The sequence below is a fragment of the Oryza brachyantha genome, chromosome 8 (genome assembly GCF_000231095.2).
Source record: "Oryza brachyantha chromosome 8, ObraRS2, whole genome shotgun sequence".
Taxonomy (NCBI): Eukaryota; Viridiplantae; Streptophyta; class Magnoliopsida; order Poales; family Poaceae; genus Oryza; species Oryza brachyantha.
In genome coordinates, this window is record NC_023170.2 from 6,409,024 (window position 1) to 6,431,902 (window position 22,879).

The following is a 22,879-nucleotide window of genomic DNA, read 5'->3' on the forward strand; positions in this document are numbered from 1 at the left end:
TAGGCCAATGCATGCAATCACCGGGAAGCTAGGAGATGGGACCGGCGCCGGCCATCCGCGCTCTCCGGCACGCCGCCGGCAGCCGAACAACGACGGACCGTGCCGGAGCTCAACGAGGCCGACGATGGCGGAGCTCAGCGAGGAAGCTGGAGGTGGATGCCGGTGCGGCCATACGGGAGGGAGCCGAGGAGCAAGGCGAGCAAAGCTTGCTAACAATACCATCAAGTTCTCTGCCTTCTTGTGCTTGTTTTCAATGGCTAGGCCAAATTTCGTTCATTTAAGTTACAAAAGAGGGCAAAAGTAAATAAATAAATTTAAAAGGTTGGGGTTGGAGAGGGCGTTAGAGCATCCCCAATAGCTCTTTTATCCCATACTCTATCCTGAAAATAGAGGACGAAGACTACAAGTTGAGTTTCAACAGAACAGCTATTCTATCATCTATTTTTAGATATCATACATATTAGGAGAGAGAACATTTATATTTGGATGATCTCTCTCCATCTTCCAAAAAGATATAAATGATGTCATATATGGATGATCCATGGTGTACAAAGAGATATGACAGATAAAACTATTTTAGATGATCATTCAAATGAAGATATGGATGACCAAATTTAGATTAGCTGTTGGGGATGCTCTTATAGCGTGGAGACACAGTTTGATAATGACAATTTAATGAAACCTATATATCTACATAATGGTATTTGAAAGAAACTCGATTTTATCATTTGATTTACCGAAGCCTATCTATATAATGGTATTTTAGCAAAACCAGTTCTGATGATGGGATAATAGCAATTTGCAATGCTATTCTGTCTGAGTCCGTATAATGAACGTTTGCAACTCACATAATGTTATAACTATCCAGTCATGTTTGAATATTTTGTACCAACAGAAATCCTTCATGTATATTTCCAAATCCAGTGACCCTTATAGCATAAAGGCACGGCACCGTTTGATAATGACAATTTAGTGAAGCCTGTCTGTAGAATGGTATTCGAGCGAAACCGATTTTGGCGATGGCGTTAATAGCAATTCGCGCTGCTATTCTATGAGTCCGTATGGTGAATGACATGTACAACTCACTCACGTAATGTTATGACTGTCCAGTCATGCTTGAATCTTCTGTACCAACAGGAATCCTTTATTTATAATTCCAAATCCAGTGACCCTTGCGCAGTCACAGACATCCATGGTGTTGCATATTCAACCAAGCCTGATGCCTGAGTACCAAACCAATTTTGCCAGAAAAATGACAGATCTAGTAACATTACTACAGCAATGTAGCATTTTTAACTTCGAGAATAGAACATTTTTTCCACAAGATTGCCTAACTGCAGTGAGGAAAAAGAAACAGTATAGATGGTCTCATATTATAAATCAGATTTAAACTTGCACTGCTCACAACAACGCTACAGTATTCTCGAATGAATTTTAGTTATGAAGTGATTTCCTGTAACAAATGATCATGAATGCCTTCCCACTCGAATTTACATCAAATCTACCAGCGATGAAATTTACATGAATTCACCGAACTAGCCCCCCACAATCTGACAAGAGTTAAACAGCACCAACAAAACAAAACTACGTATGGAATCAATGTTAGATTGATGTACCCTCCTAGAAGGGTCTAGAAATGGCAATGGTAACTTCATCTTTTGGTAGGCAAGCATTTGGTCTTCAAAAATGGCAATCAGATAAAAGTTTCCCTCCAAAATAGTTCAGGCATCGTCATTATCCTACCCAAGCACCCAGCTTGTTTGATGGGAAAACTTCAGTCCTTGGAAAAGGGTAGCACAAAAGATTTTCATCAGGCCATCTGATATATATATCATACTTGTTCAGAAAATGCTCCATTTCGTTATCCCGTTTGACGGGGTGGCTCTACTACCCTCAGTGTTCCCCCAAGCTCCACGGGAACAAGAGGAACAAGAGAGTGTAGAACATCTGTGATTAGTGGTCTGTAACTGGGCTCTGGCTGGACACAAAGCACAGCTACTGCAGCAACCTACACATACAACAAAGTGTTCAGAGATGTATTCCATTGTTAAATACTACAAATCTTGACGATGTAAGCTACCTGATATAGATGCCTCAAATCCATGGTGTTTCTGATGACTGGATCGATTATATTTGGCAACTTTGTTCTATCAGTTATCTGAGGTATGGCCTGCAGGAGACAACATTGTGATTATTGACAATTCCACCATTCCAATGGACAGAAAGCTAATGGAATCCATGTTTGTCATGTAAATATCAAATAAAGTGAGAGAGATAACATTCAAGCAGATATGGAGGACTATGGAAAGGTAGAAAATTAAGAACTTAGCAAACAAACAAAGAACATTCATCAGGATTTCCATAGAAGACATGTATACATAAAGTCTTCCTGACTCAAAGTTTAAAGTGAAGGCTCAAAATTCAGAATTCTACAGACAAAGCAAGATAAAGTTTTTCGAAGACCCACATGTCAGTAGTGTAGGCAGGTAAACAGGTAAAGCCTGTGCCTGTATGCTTGTCACGCAAAACTTTTGGCACATTACCATAGCCATGTGCCAGAAGTGTACAACATGCCTGTTCCTAATAGGGTTTTCACGAAGAGGTAAAAGGGAAATCTAGAAGAGGTTTGTGCAAATTTGCTAGCACAAACTGGATCCCAGGAAGACATATTAAAGGTCTAAATGTACCTGATACCATGGGCATTATTAACTGTTCTTTCAGGGGCTCCAAATATTCTAATGTCAGTGCAATGTGAAGCGTTAAAAATATCACTACCATCAGTTTCTATGCATGAATCAACACATTTTTTGCTAGAAAATAATTTAAATGTCGAATAATTGTGAAAAGGTGAAAAGTATCTCACTAGGATTGCACGTCAATGCACTCAACCAAAATTAAGGCTTCACTACATCAATGACATTTCATGAGATTAGTTCTTCCAAAAACATATATTCATTTATTGTTGGCTATAAGAAACACAATTACCTGCTAGAAACTCAGGCATCATACTTTTCTCAGGAATATGAGATGCATAAACCACAAATTACAGAAATCACAAAGCATACCCATGACACGATAGATTGACAATGAGATTCTCCAATCTTCTCTACTGGTTTCCTTCCGAGTAACAGTTCAAGGAGAACCACTCCAAAAGCATACACATCGCTCTTCTCAGTTAATTGACCTAGAATAGTTTGATTAACACTATTAAAGCAACAGACTTCAAAGCTTTCAAATTAGCAACTTAACATGCTATAGGCATTTGCATCTACCATCTAGAAGATACTCTGGTGCAACATAACCAACTGTCCCAGAAGGTTGTATGTTATCTTTGTTGAGGTTCCCACCATAAATTGCAAGGCCAAAATCTGATATCTGTAGAAATATAGAAATGGCAGTGGCAAAGTGAAAAGTCATTTTATAAGCTCACAACATCAAACTAACATATGAAATCAGAAGTTGTTTGTAGAACAAATCAAGATTTAACCTTTGCATTGAAGTCTGAGTCAAGAAGTATATTGGACGATTTTATATCTCTATGAATAATCAATGGACTGCAGTGCTCATGAAGGTGTTCCAATCCTCTGTAACGACAAAATGACATGAATTGGATGGAGTAATTTCATAAGCTTTATCCTTTTTGAAAATCAGACTAGTACACAGAATTTAAGAGTTCTAAAATTTGAACCTTGCTGCATCAAGAGCAATTTTCAACCGAATGTACCAACTTAAAGATGATCCATTAGATGATCCTACAGAAGTCAGGAAACAACAATGAAATATTTTTCTTCACTGTCATCAACCTTACTGTAAATGTAATTTCATCAAAAAACTCTAAAAGTGAACTGAAATTCATACCATGTAATTGTGTTTCTAGAGAACCATTTTGCATCAGCTCATAAACAAGCAGTCTTGTGTCTTCATGGATGCAATATCCTAGAACAGAGATCACATTGGGATGCCGAATTTTTCCAAGAAAGTCCAGCTCATTCTATCAACCACAGTTGGACACAGTCAACCAAAAATACATAAATGATTTTAACTTTACAGAAAAAAAAACTGGCTATGTGTTTTGTGGTCACCTCAAATTCTTTCTCCACTTCTTGTCTACAACAATTAAGTTTCTTAACAGCTGCAACAACCCCTCTATCAAGATATGCTCTGTATACACAACCAAAACCTCCTTTCCCCAATATATTCTTCTCACTGAACTTGCCAGTAGCAGACTCTAAGACTGAAAAGTCCATCATTGCAACCACTTCTTTCTTGGACGTTTTCATTGAATTCAGTTTCCCCAACATGGGTAACAGCATGTGCCCCTTGGTAGTACCTACAGCATTTTCATTTAAAGCACCAATCAGGACTCCACAACTAAAAGAAAAAACATGTGAATTGAGCAATGCTTTAATGAATCTGTCTTGAAAACCTCACTTGAGAGTTTCTTGTCCTTGGAGTCCAGAGCTTCACGATCTTTTCTACATAAGGTCCATGCGAAAATTGCTGATACCACCGTTACAATGACTGCAGTAAGTGCCAAGATGACTGCAACAAGGATCTGCTTCTGGTAATGGTTGCTTCCCTCAGTTCGCACTGCACATTAACAGAAAATTTCCATATATTTTTCACAAGATAACTGACTGTCAACTAGTTCAACTGTAAAGCACTGGCACAATTGTAATTGACACGTCTGCAGCTAAGATTCACGATTTACTCCATTTTCGTAATTATGGAAGCTTGCACATTAACCAAATAATACAACCAATGCAAGCAGGAAGCTAAGAAAATCTGAAAAAAAAAAGGTAAAACAGCCAAAGATTCCTCATTTCAAGTTGCCAGCTATGCCACCGGCATGGAACAAATCACAGGTAGAGGAAAAGCTTCTCATTTGCACCCAAATGGCATTGATGGAACCGATGGACAGTCCAATGGTCCATGTCCTAACCCAGCGAAGCCACAATTGAGGAAGAAATCTGCATAGAGGAAGCAATTTCTTGCAATCCAGAATGCCAAAATGCCACACCAAAATAGCTGAAAACATCAGCATCGAGCATACAAACGGAAGAAAACCGGCAGTCGTACTGCATAACAAATGGGCATTCCAAAAGAAAGGAAGGAGGCAAAAACAACCAAGTACATGAGAATTCGTGAAAGGGGATGCAAAAAAGCACCCGCATTTCGGCCGCACGGCACGGTCACAAAGGCAGCATTTTTCTCCTTGAAATGAGTAACCAAAAAAAAAGGGAGTGTGTTCTCACCCGTAGGAGGAGACGCCACATCGGGGAGATAGGGAGCGTCCGCCACCGGCGACGGCGCAGGCGGCGAGCCCACCTCGCCGAATTCCACCACCCTCGCCGCATCCGCGAGCAGAACTGCGCCTCTCCCCACCACCACCACCGCCGCCGCCGCCGCCGCCTCCAAGAAACCGCATTTCCCGGACACCGCCATCTCCCTGGGCGCCAAGGCGGCTCGTCAGCCAAGAATGGCCGGCCGGCGGGCCGGAGGAGCGGCGGCGGCCCGCGTTTGAAATTTCGCACCCACCCACCCACGCACCCTCGCACAGTGCGGCCACCCGCACCCCTCCTGCAGCGTTCTCGGGGTGGTTTTGGGGGGTTTTCGAGCGGAGGTCGGAGTGGGTGGTGGTGGACGAGCACGACCTCACCGGCGGGTGGGTCCCGCGGGTGGCGGGTCTTGGGGGGCCGTGGTCCATCCCTCCCGGGTCCAGCTGGTACGCCGTCGTTTGATTTGCCCGGCCTGATTATCCACCGCTGTCAGCATGCTCGGACACTACTGGAGCAGTACTGTGTGCCAAAGTGATTTGCGCCTATCTACCCTCTTCCTGTGTGCATCTCTCCTCTGCTTGCATACACATGCACGATCCATATGGATGAGATCTACTCATGTATACGCCTGCTTAAATGACAAATTTCGGAATGAATCACATCGAACGTTTGATCGGACATCGTAAGAAATTTTCAAACACAATGGAAAAACGAATTTCGTAGCTCGGCTGAAAACGGCGAGATGAATTTTTTGAGCCCAATTATACCGTCATTAGTATATATTGGTTACTATAGTACTTATGGCTAATCATGTACTCTCTCCATATTTTTTATATGACGCTGTTGACTTTTAGTCCACGTTTGACCATTCGTCTTATTCAAAAAAATTATATAATTATTAATTATTTTGTTATAATATGATTTATTATTATAGGAACTTTAAGTATGCATTATAATTTTACATATTTGGATATAAATTTTGAATAAGACGAATGGTCAAACATAATCTTAAAAGTTAACGGTGTCATACATAAAAATATGGAGGGAGTACTAATTAGGCTCAAAAGATTTGTCTCAAGATTTCTCTCATTACTGTGCAATTAGTTTTTTGTTTCATCTATATTAGTTGCTCCATTTAAATGTCCAAAAATTTAATTTGATGTTTTTGGAAAAACCTTTTGAGAACTAAACAAGGCCTTAGCGCAACTTTATGACAATAGAAGGTTCATATGATGTTTATAAGAAATACCCTGTCCATGTTTTTTTTATATAGCGTCCTTAACTTTTATGTTTACGTTAAACCATTCATCTTATTTAAAAAATTATATAATTATTAATTATTTTGTTATGATTTGATTTATTATTATAGAAATTTTAAGTATGACTTATAATTTTGTATATTTGAATAAAAATTTTAAATAAGACGAATGACCAAATATAGATCTAAAAGTCAACGACGGCATATAAAAAAACATGAAGTGAGTAGTATGGTTTTTTAAATTTCATCCAAAACTAATAGACATTCAGTGCGTTACATCGAAGAGAAAGGAGACCTCATTGGAATAGAAGAAACTTCTTTACGGATTTTATCCAGATCTTGAGCCCAAGATGTTCTTAGGATTTTCGTAAGAAGTAAATCGGTTTCCGCATAGCAAGTTTAAATTCATAGTAGAATTAGAATAGAGATTTGACTATAAATTAAACCTCCAAATAAAATGGCTTACAAGGATTTAAATCATTTGAAGATGGACTAGAGATTTTTCTAAATCAGATTTATATATTATAAATTTAAATCATCACATTTTTAAATACATTATTATTACTATCTTTTTTTTATCATTTATGATTGTAATTTTATAGTTTAAAATAGTAGATCCATGATTCAAAATAAAATATCACTGGAAAACTTCTTTGAGATTCCAGTTTTTAGGCCAGATCGCTAAGTCTCAGTTTTAATTTAGATAATTTAGCAGTCTGAAATAAATTAAAATTTAATTTTAATATTTTTTAACATAGAACAAATTTAATTTGAATTCACCCAGTATTGTTCCTTGTTCTCTCTCCTCTTGTGTTAAGAAGAATGATGTTATTTTACTCACGATGCCTAGTATTAATTTGTAAATGATCATAAAATTTTCAATGCCCTTAGCCAAAGATTGACGTTATATGTTTATATATGTTAAAAAGTACAAGTAGGAACCAACAAATATTGGTTGTCTTGATAAGAGCAGTACAATAGCGACTATACCTCAGTTATAAATATATTTTAAAGAGATAAGAGAGGAGAGAGAAAAGAGGTGGGCTACTAATTTATAGCCAGCTGCACACGGGCTCCAAGACAAAATATGTGTATGACATGTGGGACCATGTATTGATGTTTTGTAGATAACTATTGTATGAGTTGACTATTAGATTAACTATAGTTGAATTGGAGCTAATAGTTGGCTATACTATTAAACTTGCTCCAAGTGCTCAGAGAGCAAAATTTGTCTTCATATATTCCCAAGGAAAGTCTTCATGAACACGCAACTCTTCTAGAAGTTGGAGAAAATTTAAGGCTTCCTAATTGAGGAAGTATTCAAAAGTTTATTGAGCTTCGAGAGCATGTCAACGTTGATCTTCTACAGGAGTCATGAGTTCACGTCTAGTTTATAATTACCTTATTCCAAGTGGAAAGGTATCATATACATACACTAGCTTTTGGTGCATTAATTCTCGATGCACAACGATAATTAAAAACATTATGTGTACTTGATTATAATCTTGCTTTAGGGAATAAGCAATGTATATATATGGATAGGACCCACCATATGTGACATTAGTTACAGTGAGCTCTACAATACTTATGGATAGAGTAGAAAATAAAGCAGATCCCAAGTAAGAAAAGAATGTGAGAATATGTATTCTTATAGACAGTTATATGGCTGAGGACTACTTTAGTCATCTATATTATAATATAATGATCACTCTCACAATGTATAAAGATAGCTCATATGAGATCATTTATTATATAACGACCACTTTTGTGGTATAATATGGATGCCCTTATGGCCTTATCTATGTATAAAACTTGAAATTAAAATTTATTATATTTTTGTGGTGACAAAAGAAAAGACAAATATGAGATCTAGAGTATAAATTTGCTATGATTCTCCTTTTTTGCTTTGTGTATAATAAATTTGAAAGTGAAAATTTAAATATGTGGAGTGTGATTATAAATATGCCTAGAAGTGTTTTTTTATAGAATTTTTCATTATATTCTTTAGTTGGTGTGCATCTATATGCCTGAAACTTGTGCGTACAACTGTACAAGATATGTTCCCATTGCATAAGTGTGACGGCTGTTTATTTGAGTGTTTTCTTTATTTACACATACAGAGAGACACACACAAACACAAACATGTATATTATAGGTGATTGTATGACAAACTCCATTTCAAAAAAGATTTGTAGTACTAGATAAATTTGCATGTATACAGAGGATGATATCTTTCTGTACGTATACACCACATCTTTTTGCTTCTGATTATTTTTATAAGACAAAATTTAAATTTTAACCTTAAATATGGAGTTGATTTTAGATTTTTTTTTCACCGAAGTTTTTTTTTCCAGCCTTAGCTTTTAAACTGCTAAAAATACATATATAAAAGTTTTATTCATAAAATATTTTTTGTTTGTAAATATGTTATTTATGAAAAACCAAACAAGCACTCCTGTGTAAAACTTTTCCCCAAGCATACGTCTGTTGTTTCTCTCCCCGTATGCGTGTGTTCTGTGACGACGTATCGTACGTTAACTATAGCGACGAATCACGTTCTCATGTGTCCACGTGACTCGGTTATGCCACTAAACATTGCAGCGGATGAACAGTTAATTACTGATCGATTTGGTGGGCTCTCACCCTATTGAGAATACATTAACAATACAGTACAGAATATATAGCATACATTATCAATATAGTACAGAGTATAGTACGTGTGTGTGTTCAGAAGCCAGATCGCAGCGATGCGAGGCCACCAATCGTACGTCTCGCTCCGGCAGCATGTGATGGACAGGGCCTGAATGAATCAAGGGCGCTGACCTGATGAGAATATTTCGTTTCGTCGTTATTATTCCCAGAGAAACATTAATCAACTAATCATATGGGTATTAATTACTGTAGACGCCTGATGAATCATTTGCAGATGATGACATATGAATTCGTTCGATCTCCTTGTCCACTACTCCAGCTAGGAATCAGGAAAGTTATAGAAAACGGCCCAACGTGTGCGCGTTTGACAGTGAATTTTTATGCGTAGCATGTAGATAAAATGCCATTGGAGTTCGACACTTAAGATTCATGTAGACATGATGCTCGTATTAAACATTTACAACAATTTCTGTAATATATGTTCTGAGTTCCGTTGAAAAAAAAATACTCCATCCATTTTAAAATACGGTTATTTAAGAATATGATGATCATACACCTCTATTCATAATTGCAGTACTAGAAAGTATCTTATCCAAAGATAGATATATTTTAATATTGATAAAGTACTATTATGTTGGATTATTGAGCAAATGTCTTCTAAATGTAAGTACTTTAAGCAGTTAAGTATGATCAACGCCTCACTAAAATATAAGCCCTATTATAGAACTACTCCACACAACCTTTTCAACATACACAAACCCCTTACAAAAGTTATTTTTTTTGCCTATAAAAATGCAAAATCATTATAGGGCATATTCATTATATTTTTTTGGGGGGGTTAAAATGGACTATTTATGTAGGTTAGTAGAGGTCGACTGAGTACAACATAAAACACTCGCGTTATATTATTTTATGGTACTCTCTCTTATCAATAATAATTTATAGAACCAATCAATTTTCAATCCACAATTTGATTGCGTACATCCTTATCGGATGCATGGATGTAAAGACCGGTTTTTTTAATCAATTATCTAGAATTGATTGTTAATACAAATTAAACACAAGGACCGCTAGGTAGTTTATCTATACTATTTTGTTAACAAAACTGAATACGATGGAATTCTTTATTTATCAACTTTTGTCCTCTTCTTGGAATCACCATCTCCGCACCGCAAACACCTACACACTCTTTCACAGCATTTTTTTTGGCATATTTAAATTTCTCCTACTAAAAGTGGTGACTTCATGCCTAAGGCAATACAGAGCGCCCTGGGAAATCTGTTGTCATCGGGCATGTTTGGATTAAAGTAAAAACTTTGCCCACCTAAAATATTAGCACTTTGAATAGTAATTTAGCAATTGTTTGGTTTGTGATGACTAATATTTGCCTATAATTTACATTTGTTACTAAAATGTTGGAATCAATGAAAACTTACTCATGAGGTATGACTAATTTTTTGGTACGGTATCAAACCAAAGAAGCCCATCATCTATATGAGTAGATCAAGCGATCGATGCCATAGATCTCAAACGTCTCTATTTTAGCTTGCTTTTCTAATTCCAAAAATTTAACGAGCATGACATCTCTAGCAACACACCAGGTGATCTCAGATCAAATGAACAGGAAATCAAAGCTTAAGGGGGTGTTTGGTTCTTTAGTCCTAGGACTAAAAATTAGTCCGTAGACTAAAACCATTAGTCCATACTATTTGATTAGAGGGACTGAAAGAAACTAAAAGCGCATCATATATAGAAATTTTGTTTAGGGGACATGTGTGAAAGAAAATTTTAGTCTCAATAAGTACCTCTAAAAGGGATTAATAGACTAATACAATTTTAGTCACGTTTAGTCCCTCCTGTTTAGGTTTTTAGGGACTAAAGGAGACTAAAGTGGAGGGACTAATGGATTAGTCACCTAAACCAAGCAGGGCCTCAGCACGACGAAGAAACCGGAAATGAAATAGAAGGTTTTTTTTTAAGAATGTTTCCATTAAAGAAAAAGTCTACTTTGACTCGCTTAAAAGTAGACCGAATCTAATTCATACCCTTCAACCAAAAACCGGAAACCGGATAGGATGATTTCCCAAACTATTGAAACCAGTGTAATTTGACTCCCCTAGCGGTTTTGGAGGACGGTTTTGCTTACATGGCGCTGCCCTGGCGGTGTTGACCTAGTCTTGATCCCACGTGGGACCCATCTATCATTTACACACAAAAATATATTGTGGGACCCACTAACACATGTCATCTTCTCTCTCCAACCCTTCCTCATCCTCCCTTTCCAACCCTTCTTCCTCCCCGGTGTTCTCCGGCAGCACGTCCACTACGTAAGACTTGACCACCATGTCCGGCGACCGGCGGCACCTCAACCTGATGGCGTTTGAGCGGCTCCACATCGGCGTCGACAAACGACGTGACGTCCTACGTCTTCTTCATGGACAACCTCATCGACTCGACCCACGGCAAGCTCTTGTCTTTGAGATTTTATATGCGTCATTTGTCGGGCAAGAGGCTAGATGGTTGCAAGTTAAATAAGTCTTTGCTTTCGTTACTGTACTACCGTCACCACCTTGCTCGGTCTTCGCGCCGCCGGATCTCCGCTGTCGCCGGGAGGGTGGGGATGGTTGCGTCGGATGGGGAGAAGGGAAGAAGAGTTGGAGGGAGGGGGATGATACGTGGGCCCCACATATCAGTGGGTCCCACGATATACTTTTGTGTGTAAATGACAGATGGGTCCCACTGGTATTTTTGAAATTCTAGTGCCACATAAAGGACCAAAACCATGTCAACACCCCCACGTCAACGCCATATCAGTAAAACAGCTCTCTAAAACTGCTGGGGGAGTCAAATTGCACTCATTTCAATAGTTTGAGTAGTCATCCTATCTAGTTTCTGGTTGAGGGATGTAAATTAGATTTGGTCTACTTTTAAGGGCGTCAAAGTGGATTTTTTCCTTCCATTAATAATCGAGAAAATCTACACTCCATACCATTAAGTTTGCAGCGATTCAACGATCTGTCATTAACTTTGTCGAGTTCTAAGATATACCCTTGGTTAGCACTTTTCTCTATAACATACCTTGGATCCTATACATTTGTAATAAATGTCCAAAATGTCCTTTTAGACATACAAGATTTACAATTAATTTATCATGTTAGAAGATCGTGAAAATTCTGAAAATTTTTGCCTAGCATCCTAACAAATCTTTATAGGTTGTGGGTATGTTTTAAGATCGAGAAAATATTTTTCCAAAATATAAAATATAAAAAATAATCTTAAAAGATACCCACAACCTATAAAGATTTGTTAGGATGCTAGGCAAAAATTTTTATAATTTTCACGATCTTCTAACATAATAAATTAATAGTCAATCTTGTATGTCTAAAATGCATTTTGGACATTTATTACAAATGCATATGATCTAAAGGTATATTGTAGAGAAAATTGTTAACCGAATGTATATCTTAGAACTCGACAAAGTCAATAACAGATCGTTGAATCGATGCAAACTCAATGGTATGAAGTAGAATTTCTCTGAATAATCTATCCACCAGCCGACAAACTCACGCCTAGGCCTTCTCCACCGATGATTTTGGCCCAATCCGGCCAAAACAAGTTGATCACGCTGGCCCAATCTGGATATTATTATAATGCCTCCTCCTTTTTTTATTTGTATTCTGTTTATTTTAGAAAAAAATAACTAACGATTACATACGTCAAGTACTCTCATTTAATGATATTTTAAAATATAATCCTGTTATAACGCACAGGCAATTTGCTAGTTTTATAATATAAAATAGAGTAAATATATAAATATTACGGTGTATTGGTTTTATTTTGATACGAGTGAGGAACTGTGGAATGTTAGCATCATAATAGTTATAATAGTTAGAGTTTATCAATTATGTGTTGCAAGTCATGAGCTTTAAAATCACACAACACCTTGTTTTAACTAATATACTTTTTCTTTTTCTATTTAATCGGCGGTTGCGCATGGTGCTCAGGGGAGATGGTAGGATAGACGAGTGCGCTGTTAAAGCAGAAGGGATTTATTCTTTAATTAAATAGCATGCGTTTAGTTATACTGGGGAAACATAGCCTTTTCAACATTTTTCTATAGTATTTTGTACATATTAAAATACCATTTGAATGGAATGTAATAAACAAGAGGATATTAATATACGGGTTAAATGAGTTTCCTGATACAGTTTGGGATTTTTTGATTCCCAAATCTTAGAGTTTAGCAGCTCTCCGAATAATATGGCAAAAGAAAAAAAGGTCAATCTCCAATAGTTAAGGTCAATCTCCAATAGTTTAACATATATGTGTGCAACTCTATGCGCGTAGATTACGAGCGTTCATATATCCGCGCCGAGGAGAGGATTATGCGAATTTGTTAAAGATGAGGAGTAAGGATGACCAACCATGCATTAAAGATTGTATTTTCTTAAATTGCCAAAAAATCAAGAATGAGTAGGGATGGTAATGTGTTGGAGTTGTTCTAATTAACCTTTAGCAAAAATCAGAAGCGGATTCGGCTCCCGAGCAGCTAGGGCGACTGCCCGGGTTTTCCGGTGACAAATCACTGGAGGATTAGCAATTATATGATACAAAATATTATTAATTAAGTAATTAAGAGTATAGATTATATATTTGATTACAATTATGCTTACTCGCTGTCTATGCTTTTAAATAATTTTTAGCTCCGCTACTGGCAAAAACTGGTACGAAGCAGCGAGGAAATATAACGTCTGTTTCTCGCAAAAATAAACAGCTGAAACCGCCGCGATAATTTAAGAAAGAGCTAATTAATTAACCTACGAAACTGTTAAAACAATAAATCAACCCAGCTGCTGAAAACTGCCGCTCTCCTTAAAATGGCATCAAGCCTCTGAATCTACAAGTGATCAATCTCCTCGTCTTCTTCGAGTCCCAGCAATGCGTCCCTCGATCATGGCGTCCAGGAGATCCAATGCGCCACTGCTTCTGCCTCTGGCCGTCCTCTTTCTCCTCGGCAGCGGCGGTGTCTCTGCCGCGAACATCAACGGCGCGAACGTCATCGACCGGTGCTGGCGCGGCCAGCGCAGCTGGGCCGCCGACCGGCAGCGGCTGGCCGTGTGCTCGGTAGGGTTCACCGGCAAGATGAGGCAGAACCGCGGCGCCGGCGTGGCCGCGTACACGGTCACCGACCCGAGCGACGACCCCGTCCGGCCGCGCCCCGGCACGCTCCGGTACGGCGCGACGGTGCTGCCGGGGAAGGTGTGGATCACCTTCGCGCGCGACATGCACATCAGGCTGGCGCAGCCGCTGTTCGTGAAGAGCTTCACCGCCATCGACGGCCGCGGCGCCGACGTGCACGTCGCCGGCGGGGCCGGCATCGTGCTGTACCACGTGAACGACGTCATCATCCACGGGCTCCACGTGCACGACTGCCGCGCGCAGCCTCCCGGGCGGGTGGTCGTCCCCGGCGGAGCCGTGCAGGCCTCCGGCAGCGGCGACGGCGACGCCATCCGGCTGGTGGCGAGCTCCAAGGTGTGGATCGACCACAACACGCTGTCCCGGTGCGAGGACGGCCTCCTCGACGTGACGGTCGGCTCCACCGACGTCACCGTCTCCAACAACTGGTTCCACGACCACGACAAGGTGATGCTCCTCGGCCACGACGACGGCTTCTCCACCGACCGCCGCATGCGCGTCACCGTCGCCTTCAACCGCTTCGGCCCAAACGTCAACCAGCGCATGCCAAGGTATATACACCATGAATCCGCCATTAGAGGAGGAGCTAAGCTACCTCGAACTCGACATGGATCGACGAACACCGTACCTACATTGCATGCAGGATAAGGCACGGGTACGCGCACGTGGTGAACAACCTGTACGACGGGTGGAGGGACTACGCCATCGGGGGGAGCATGGGGCCGAGCGTGAAGAGCCAGGGCAACCTGTTCGCGGCGTCGGGTGGCGCCGGCGACAACAAGAAGGTGACGAGGAGGATGCCGGCCGTGGCGCGCGACGCCGGCGGCAAGGGTGATCAGTGGCACTGGCACTCCGTCGGCGACGCGTTCGAGAACGGCGCCTTCTTCCGGCAGGTGGGCAACAGGGTGCGCCCCAACTACAACCGGCACCAGGCGTTCCCGGTGGCGAGCGCCGGCGACGTCAGAGCGCTCACCAGCGGCGTCGGCGCTCTCAGGTGCTCTGCCATGGCGGCGTGCTAGCTAGTGGAGGTGGAGCGAAGGAGACGTTAACATGGGCAACTAGCTAGCTCTATGAAATACTCCATGGGAATATATAAACAGCACTTCACTCACAATTATATATGTCGTAATTAAACATCATCATTACTTAGTAATTACTAGCTACCACATTCTTTTTCATGACATAAACTGTCCATGTCGTTTGCGTTATCAATTTAGTTGTCGATGAATCGCCCGATGTACTCTAAAGAGACATCTCAGTCACATGTTCCATTAAAATCTCAGTCCCATCCCGGGTTCCCGTTACCGCGGCCGCTGTCCGCCGGGCGCGGCTACCACATGCCGTGGTTTCGCCATAGAAAATTGATCTAAATTTAAAAATTAAGATTTGTGAAAAAAAATATGATATCAATATTGATTTGTAATGACGTTTGGTAAAAAAAATTGATGAAAAAACTAAATTTACGTATAAATAAAAATCTAGTAAAAAAATGGTTGGGTAAAATAAAAAAACAACCTTGTTTGTAGCGCATAGTTAAGTATGTATTTAACATATGAGGTACATATTTAAATGTTTGAAGCGCTTGGTTGACTACATAGTTATACTTGATACATAAGGCAGATTTTTTATTGCATTAGCTATTTGTGATAGTTTGATACGTAATATTTGGTTGTAAGTACACTTGTGATGCCAAAATTTGTCAAAGTTAAAAAAGATCATGCAAAATTTTTTTCCCTATAACATGTCCTAAATGTCACAAATATAACTACATACTATTTTTCTATTTTTTATATATTTTTACATATTTTTTAAATTAATTTGCATCTAAATGTCAGATCGCACTAACCTCGGTTTTTGGTTGAAACCATGCGGTTTTGACTCGAAATCACGCGATAATTATAGATTTTGAATTTAAATTTTTTAGATTAAAATTTGTGGCGGTTTTAATGGTGTCCGCGGTTACCACGGAATAACCAGGGCTCCGCTGCCTCGTGACACACACGGAACAAACAATGGTTTCGGGAACCCTGGTCACATCTTGTTCAACCTCGTGACCCTAGCCCTATTCTTTTTTTTGCATAGGACCGGTTCTTAATTTTAAGGACGCTAGATGAACAAGGTCTCGTATGTTTTTAGGCTAAATACGTTTTACTCGTAATATACAATGTATAATTATTTATCCTCTAAGTGGCACAAATAAACATAACTAACATGATAAACCAAGTATTAACTCTTAGGAGCTAACTTGCAGAATAGTCTCAGTTCTAAATTATGATAAATAATATCGACAATAAACTAGGGACTAGAATAAATAAAATGAATAAACAATAAAGTGAATCAACATAAAATAATTTAGGATTATAACTTTTTATTTGTGTTCTTAGCGATTTAAAAGACAATGATAGAAAAAAAATAAACTACAACACCACTGCCTTAAAAACAACTCTAATATTGAGTTTCAAAATACAAATTTTGGCTACGATAAAGAAGCCAGAAAATAATAGAACTACTAACCTTAACCAATATATAATCATCATCTATATTTTTTATAAGTTGATTAATTATCTATTTTATTAAAAAAATAGATGCACAAATCAAACTACTTGAGCATATAAAAAATAAATATAAATTTGACAAAACCTCCCGGCTGGGGCCGTAGCTAGGTGGTTGCCACTCCAGCCTGGGCCCTTAGCGGGTCCTATTTGTATATAGTACTTTTGTATATAAACTTTAGATACGTAAAATTTCTTAATAAAACTAAACTAAAAACGAAAGACACGGTAACAATATGCATTGTAGTTGCCTAATTAAAACAGGTTATCCGAGCATCACACGGCATATGCACGCGTCCATTCGCCTTTAGGCAGAAACGACTGTTGTGTGGAGGCAAGGTACGCGAGGGGCGCTCTTTATACACGAAAACCTTAGTCAAATATTACTCATCCACTATACTGTGTCGTATTAGATTCATACTCTATCCGTTTCAAAACATATGTTATACCTGACTTTTTTACTTGCAATGTTTAACCATCTGTTCTATTAAAAAATTATAGAAATATCATTTATTTTACTTGTGACTTAATTTATTATTAAAAAACTTTAAGTACAACTTGTCATTTTTTATATTTATACTAAATTTTTAAATAAGACAAATGATCAAAAGTTATATCCAAGAAAGTCAAACATCTTACGTTAGAAAACGAAGATAGTAGTTTTCTATACTCCTATAAACATTCTCAATGGTGGTGGCTAGTGCCAGTGAATATGTCACCACAATCAACTCCCTATTTTTTTTTATCTATTTTCTTGGTAAAATAAAAATAATATTGGATATCACATGTCAACAGTTCTACTTGTTGCGAGAAGAAAAAAAGATTATGACATCAATAAGCCTATGTTAATAACAAATATATGTAATAATTAAGAGATAATATATATATAAAAATATAATATTAATAACGTGTTAATGATATCTCTTAAATAAAATCTCGTTGTTGTTATGTTATGCTAGTTTTAATAAATGGCACGTACATCCGTGACTACAGATGATCAAATAGGTTAATACAGCATGCCTCAGCTACGCACGGTTCGTGCCATTCCCAACCACGTACTCCCAGAGAAACATTTTAGTACAAAACAAGAAGAGAGAAAAAAAAAAGATGCCGCAGGTGCACATATGTGTCATTCTGTACGTACTCTATTTATTTCGTAGGATATATATCATCGTCATTAATTTCTTGATTAAAAGAAAGAAAGAAAGGAAGGAAGGAACCAGAAGCAAAGAATGATAAGGACAAACGATCTTGGAAGTGCATGGGCCGGGGAAGACGACGACGCGAATTAATACGTGTTTGCACACGTCCTGTCCTCGATCGCTTCTAGCCATGTAAGATATGCAGTAGTATGTGATTATTGTGTGCATATTAATTTAATTTCATTTTAGGTGGGCACCGATCGATCGATGGCCGCGTTGCCTGCCGTGCCGTGACACACGTCGACGCGCATGCGTTTCTGCTGCGTTTGCATCGCAAAAGTCAGCGTGACACACGTCTCCTCGCGTCGAACCTGGAAGCACGTACGCAGCACACATGTTGCAATGCAAAGTTGCAAAACCCACGTCCCCTCTGTCCCCCAGGATCTCTCTCCATCCTAGCCCGCGTTTTTGCGAGTGGGTAACTTACCCCCGACACAAAAACGTAATAGTAGTACACGATTAATTAAATATTAATTATTAAATAATATAAAATAAATTTATATAATTTTTTTAAAATAACAACTTTCCTATAGATAATTTTTATAAAAAATATAACGTTTAGTAGTTCGGAAAACGTGCGTACAGAAAACGAGGGTAATAAGTTAACTTAGAGGGGTGAAGAATGTGGCCTTAGCCTTATCCTAACATTAATTCAAGAAAATAACGCTACCAAAATTTATATAAAAAGTTTCGATACCTTTCCCGTACTCTAAATATCAAACGTTCCTTGTTCTTGCCTGCGTTCGTTCATGCAAATTTTACACAAGTGCTTGCTGCATGCAATGACGTACGTACACTCTATGGCGCACTATACATGTGCAGGTAATTAACTTATAGTTCAGCTTAACATGGAAGCGCCGGGTCGATGGCCTGCCGGCCGGGTCATGAATCCTGAATTTGAAATAAATGTTTGCCGGAAAATAATAATAAAATGAATAACACTTCTATTGGAAGCTGTATGGCTAATTAATACGTAAAATGCCCTCCAGGACGCGTTTGCAGTGTTAAATAATTAACATACATATATGACCATGATCAGTTGAATGCGTGGGTACTTTTCATTTTCTTAGAACAGGTACAATAACAACAGACTCTAAAATATATTATATATATATATATGATATGTGAGACATGATAGTATATGTTTTATAACTAATTATTATATAAATTAGCTATTAAATTTAATATATATATATTGGAGCCAGTAGCTCACTTGCTCTTGTCCCAGATAGACATGGATGTACAAGTGTTGCCGCCAGGTCGACAACATGCATGCATGTGTACTGTTGCTCTGCATGCTGACCACTGATCTCTCTCTCTCTACGCGCTCCAGCTGATCATTCTCTTCGATCAAGAAAGGAGCTGAAAACGATGTTGAACTTGCGTTTTTGTATGCGTAGGATGTGTAGACAACACGCGTCAGGCAGCGTCGTCCATGCAGAACGCATATCCATCTCTCTCTCTCTCACACACGCATATATAACAACCTGTGCAGCCTGCGATGGGTTGCTTTCTTTCTCCTCTCTTCTGATGGCGATTTGGACGATGCATGGCTGGATCGTGTTCATTAATTAACCATATATGCTCGACCGATCGAGTTCCCGCGCGATTGTTAAGTAAGTTTTGATCAGTTTAATTATTGTTTGTTATGCACTTCACCTGTTTGTGTGTTTAATTTTATTTGTACGTGATGCTATATGATCTTTAATTCTGAGAATCGCGTGCATTTTGTTTTAGTATATATATGAGCGAGATTAATTTGTGGATCGAGATGATGCGAAGTTATCTGTCAGGGCGTACGAGAGAGAACCGTCATGGAAATTATTTATTTTTCACTTAATTTGGGTACGTTTTGTTTGATCTCTCCGTCGGGAATTTAAACTTTATGTAATCTGTGACGGTGTCAGGGTTCTGATTTTCATAGTATTAATTTGTGTCAAGCTAGCTGTAAATGGAATTCGCTATATATATGCCGTTAGCTGTCATCGTCTCATCGAGGCTCGTGGAGATATTATGATTTACTTCCATGCATGTTTGTCAAGCTGGCAAGCAATGAAATTATAAGTATATACCCTTCTTTTTCGATGAATGAAACTATATACCTTCAAACATGTATATTTGCTATATATTTGTTCTTGATTTTCATCCGCGAGACACCCCTCATGTATCCATGTGTTAACACTCTTTTTTTTTCAGGATAAATTAATACCAAAATAATTAGCTGTGTGCACTTCATGGTGCAGAAGGCGGCCAGGATCTTTGCCCACTGTCCAAGAACATATATGTTATATTTTACACTTCAAGTTCCTTATTGGAGTTATATCGCAAACTACAATCTTATCCTTCTTTTTTCCAGATATATATATCCAATCCTCATTAATTAATTGCTCATGTGGGTGAAGACGAAGGTAGCTTCATTCTGTGGTTCAAAACCGGATGCCGGCGGATCTTCTATTCGATCGCTGTGGAGTATTAACAGTTTTTTGTTTGTTGATTTTTGGACTATATATAATCTTTAGAGTATCCCCAACAGCTCATCTAAATTTGATCATCCATATCTTTATTTAGATGATCATCTAAAACACTTTCATCTTTTATATCCATTTCTACTCCAGTAGATCATCTATATATGGATGACCTCTAAAAATAGATGATGGGATAGATGTTCTGCTAGAGCTCAACTTTTACTTTTCATCCTCTATTCCTAAGATGAAGGATGAGATTGATGAGCTGTTGAGGATACTCTTAGATGACACATATATTGTCCTAGAAAAGCACATACCTTCGCAAATTTTAAGCTAGCTAGCTAGGTTGGGAGCACACTACTGGTCATATATACATCCATGTAAGAATTCTCTCTTTTTGTCGAACAAAAGCTCGCAGTTTCTCCATGCGGTCATCATTAACAATAATTACACATTTTAGTACAAAACAATAAGAGAAAAAAGTGCCTCCGGTGCATATATGTGTCGTCCTGTTAATTGTGTACTCTATTTTTTTCATAGTGAGATGAATATATATATATATATATCATCGTCATTTCTTGATTAATAGAATCTCTGCACCAAGAAAGAAAGAAACCACAAGCAAAGAATGATAAAGAGATAAACGATCTTGGAAATGCAACGGGGAATTGAAGACGACGACGGCGACGCGAATACTTGTTTGCACACGTCCTGTCCTGGATCGCTACTAGCCAAAGAGACATGGAGTCGTATAGTACATACGATTATTATTGTGTGTGTCATATTAATTTCATTTCAGGTGGGCACCGATCGATCGGCCGCCACGTTGCCTGCCGTGACACACGTCGACGCGCATGCTTTGCATCGCAGGCGAGCGCGCGCACGACACACGTCGCATCTGGAATTGACAGCTGCTAGCTCGGCGCGGCGCAGCACGCATGTTGCCACGCAAACCCACGCCCTCTCTCTCCTCCCTCTCCCTCTCGCTCTAGCGTCACTTCTACCGTATCGTTGAGAGAATAATTAACTCCAATAATACCAAAATTTATACTAAAAGATTATATATAGCTACCAAATTTTATCATGCGGTACCTTCTAATGTTTTTTTCGAGGACGTACACTAAGATTAATTTCCCGGCCGGACTCTAAATATCAAGCGTTTTCGTGCATGCACGCGTACGCTCCCTGTTCGTTCGTGCAAATTCCACACAAGTGCCTGCATGCAATGCCACTCAATATGTACAGGTAGCTTATAGTTCAGCTTAACCTTGAATTAATGCCTGATGGCCTGCCGGCCTGGTCATGAATCGTCAAAAATGAAATTAATATTTGCTATAAATTAATTAATATGGTCAATTGACTGAGGTAGGGTAGTAAAACGATCTTCCTGATACATACTCTGATATGTAATATGCATGTGTCCATTGATCTGGTTTGAACTCGATCTGTTGCATTATAACTAACCAAACTTAATTAATTTGCTGTTCGCTCAGATGGATGAAATGACAAATGAAGTTCATATAACACTAGAATTAGAAACTGTATTACTCCACTAATTAATATGTACAATATATACGTACCCTTCACGACGTGCGTGCATGCATGTTTAATAATAAATTAAGACCTAACAGATCGGGAGAACACATGCAGTGCAGTATATGTCAGTCATGAATGTGCTCTCTCATCAAAAATTGTTGTGCTGGCGAAATATACCTATTACAGCGTTGCTCGAGGCTACTGTTTAATGATGATGAACATATATCGAAAACATTTTTTTTTCTTGCTGATAAGTCGTCAGATCAATTTGTTTCAAGACATTCAAAAGACGCTAAAATTTGCTAGGTACACTTTGCGGCTGGAAAGAACTGCACTTAAATTAATTAAGTTGCAAAAAAGAGAAGCATAAATGACGAGAAATAATTAAATTTGAGCATATTGTCAAGAAAAAAAAGGTCGTACGTCCAACGTGAAGCCTAAATGAGTATCTACAAATCCAAAGCTGTATTAGCCACAAGCTGATAGCCGTGTACCGATCAATTGTGTGCACCTTAACTCCTCTCGGATAAACATTGCTTCTCGTTTATGAAAGATGTAGTTTTTTATCATAAAAAATACTTGCCTTACAAATAAGACCAATATGTGGAGCCAAATTAACTTCCATTTTTGACAACAAATTTTTGCTTTTAGCAAATTAAATGCGTGACACACTTTTTTATTGATTAGTAATACATATTAGATGTAGATTGGCTATTGCGAAAATAAGACAATTCAATTC

The 22,879-nt window shown here is 38.7% G+C and overlaps 2 protein-coding genes across 2 annotated transcripts; one reads left to right on the forward strand and one right to left on the reverse strand.

The window, feature by feature from the left end:
• Positions 1–1,349: 1,349 nt before the first annotated feature.
• Positions 1,350–5,463, reverse strand: LOC102716435 (probable receptor-like protein kinase At1g80640). Its single transcript, XM_006659221.3, has 10 exons — positions 5,256–5,463; positions 4,432–4,590; positions 4,083–4,330; positions 3,859–3,991; positions 3,689–3,752; positions 3,488–3,584; positions 3,273–3,375; positions 3,066–3,184; positions 2,081–2,170; positions 1,350–2,008 (listed from the first exon to the last, which is right to left on the reverse strand). Exons 1-10 carry the CDS (start codon positions 5,443–5,445, stop codon positions 1,862–1,864), a joined length of 1,350 nt encoding a protein of 449 aa, XP_006659284.2. The 5' UTR covers positions 5,446–5,463; the 3' UTR covers positions 1,350–1,861.
• An 8,679-nt stretch (positions 5,464–14,142) lies between these two features.
• Positions 14,143–15,404, forward strand: LOC102716151 (probable pectate lyase 4). Its single transcript, XM_006659220.2, has 2 exons — positions 14,143–14,936; positions 15,029–15,404. The coding sequence occupies exons 1-2, from the start codon at positions 14,143–14,145 to the stop codon at positions 15,402–15,404; spliced, it is 1,170 nt and encodes a 389-aa protein (XP_006659283.2).
• The last annotated feature ends 7,475 nt before the right edge of the window (positions 15,405–22,879 follow it).

Coding starts and splice junctions, on each gene's coding strand:
- LOC102716151 (XM_006659220.2), top strand. CDS start 14,143: ATGGCGTCCAGGAGATCCAATGCGCCACTGCTTCTGCCTCTGGCCGTC. Junction 14,937..15,028: donor GTCAACCAGCGCATGCCAAG/GTATATACACCA, acceptor CATTGCATGCAG/GATAAGGCACGGGTACGCGC.
- LOC102716435 (XM_006659221.3), bottom strand. CDS start 5,445: ATGGCGGTGTCCGGGAAATGCGGTTTCTTGGAGGCGGCGGCGGCGGCG. Junction 4,591..5,255: donor TGTGGCGTCTCCTCCTACGG/GTGAGAACACAC, acceptor GTTAATGTGCAG/TGCGAACTGAGGGAAGCAAC. Junction 3,992..4,082: donor AAGTGGAGAAAGAATTTGAG/GTGACCACAAAA, acceptor TGTGGTTGATAG/AATGAGCTGGACTTTCTTGG.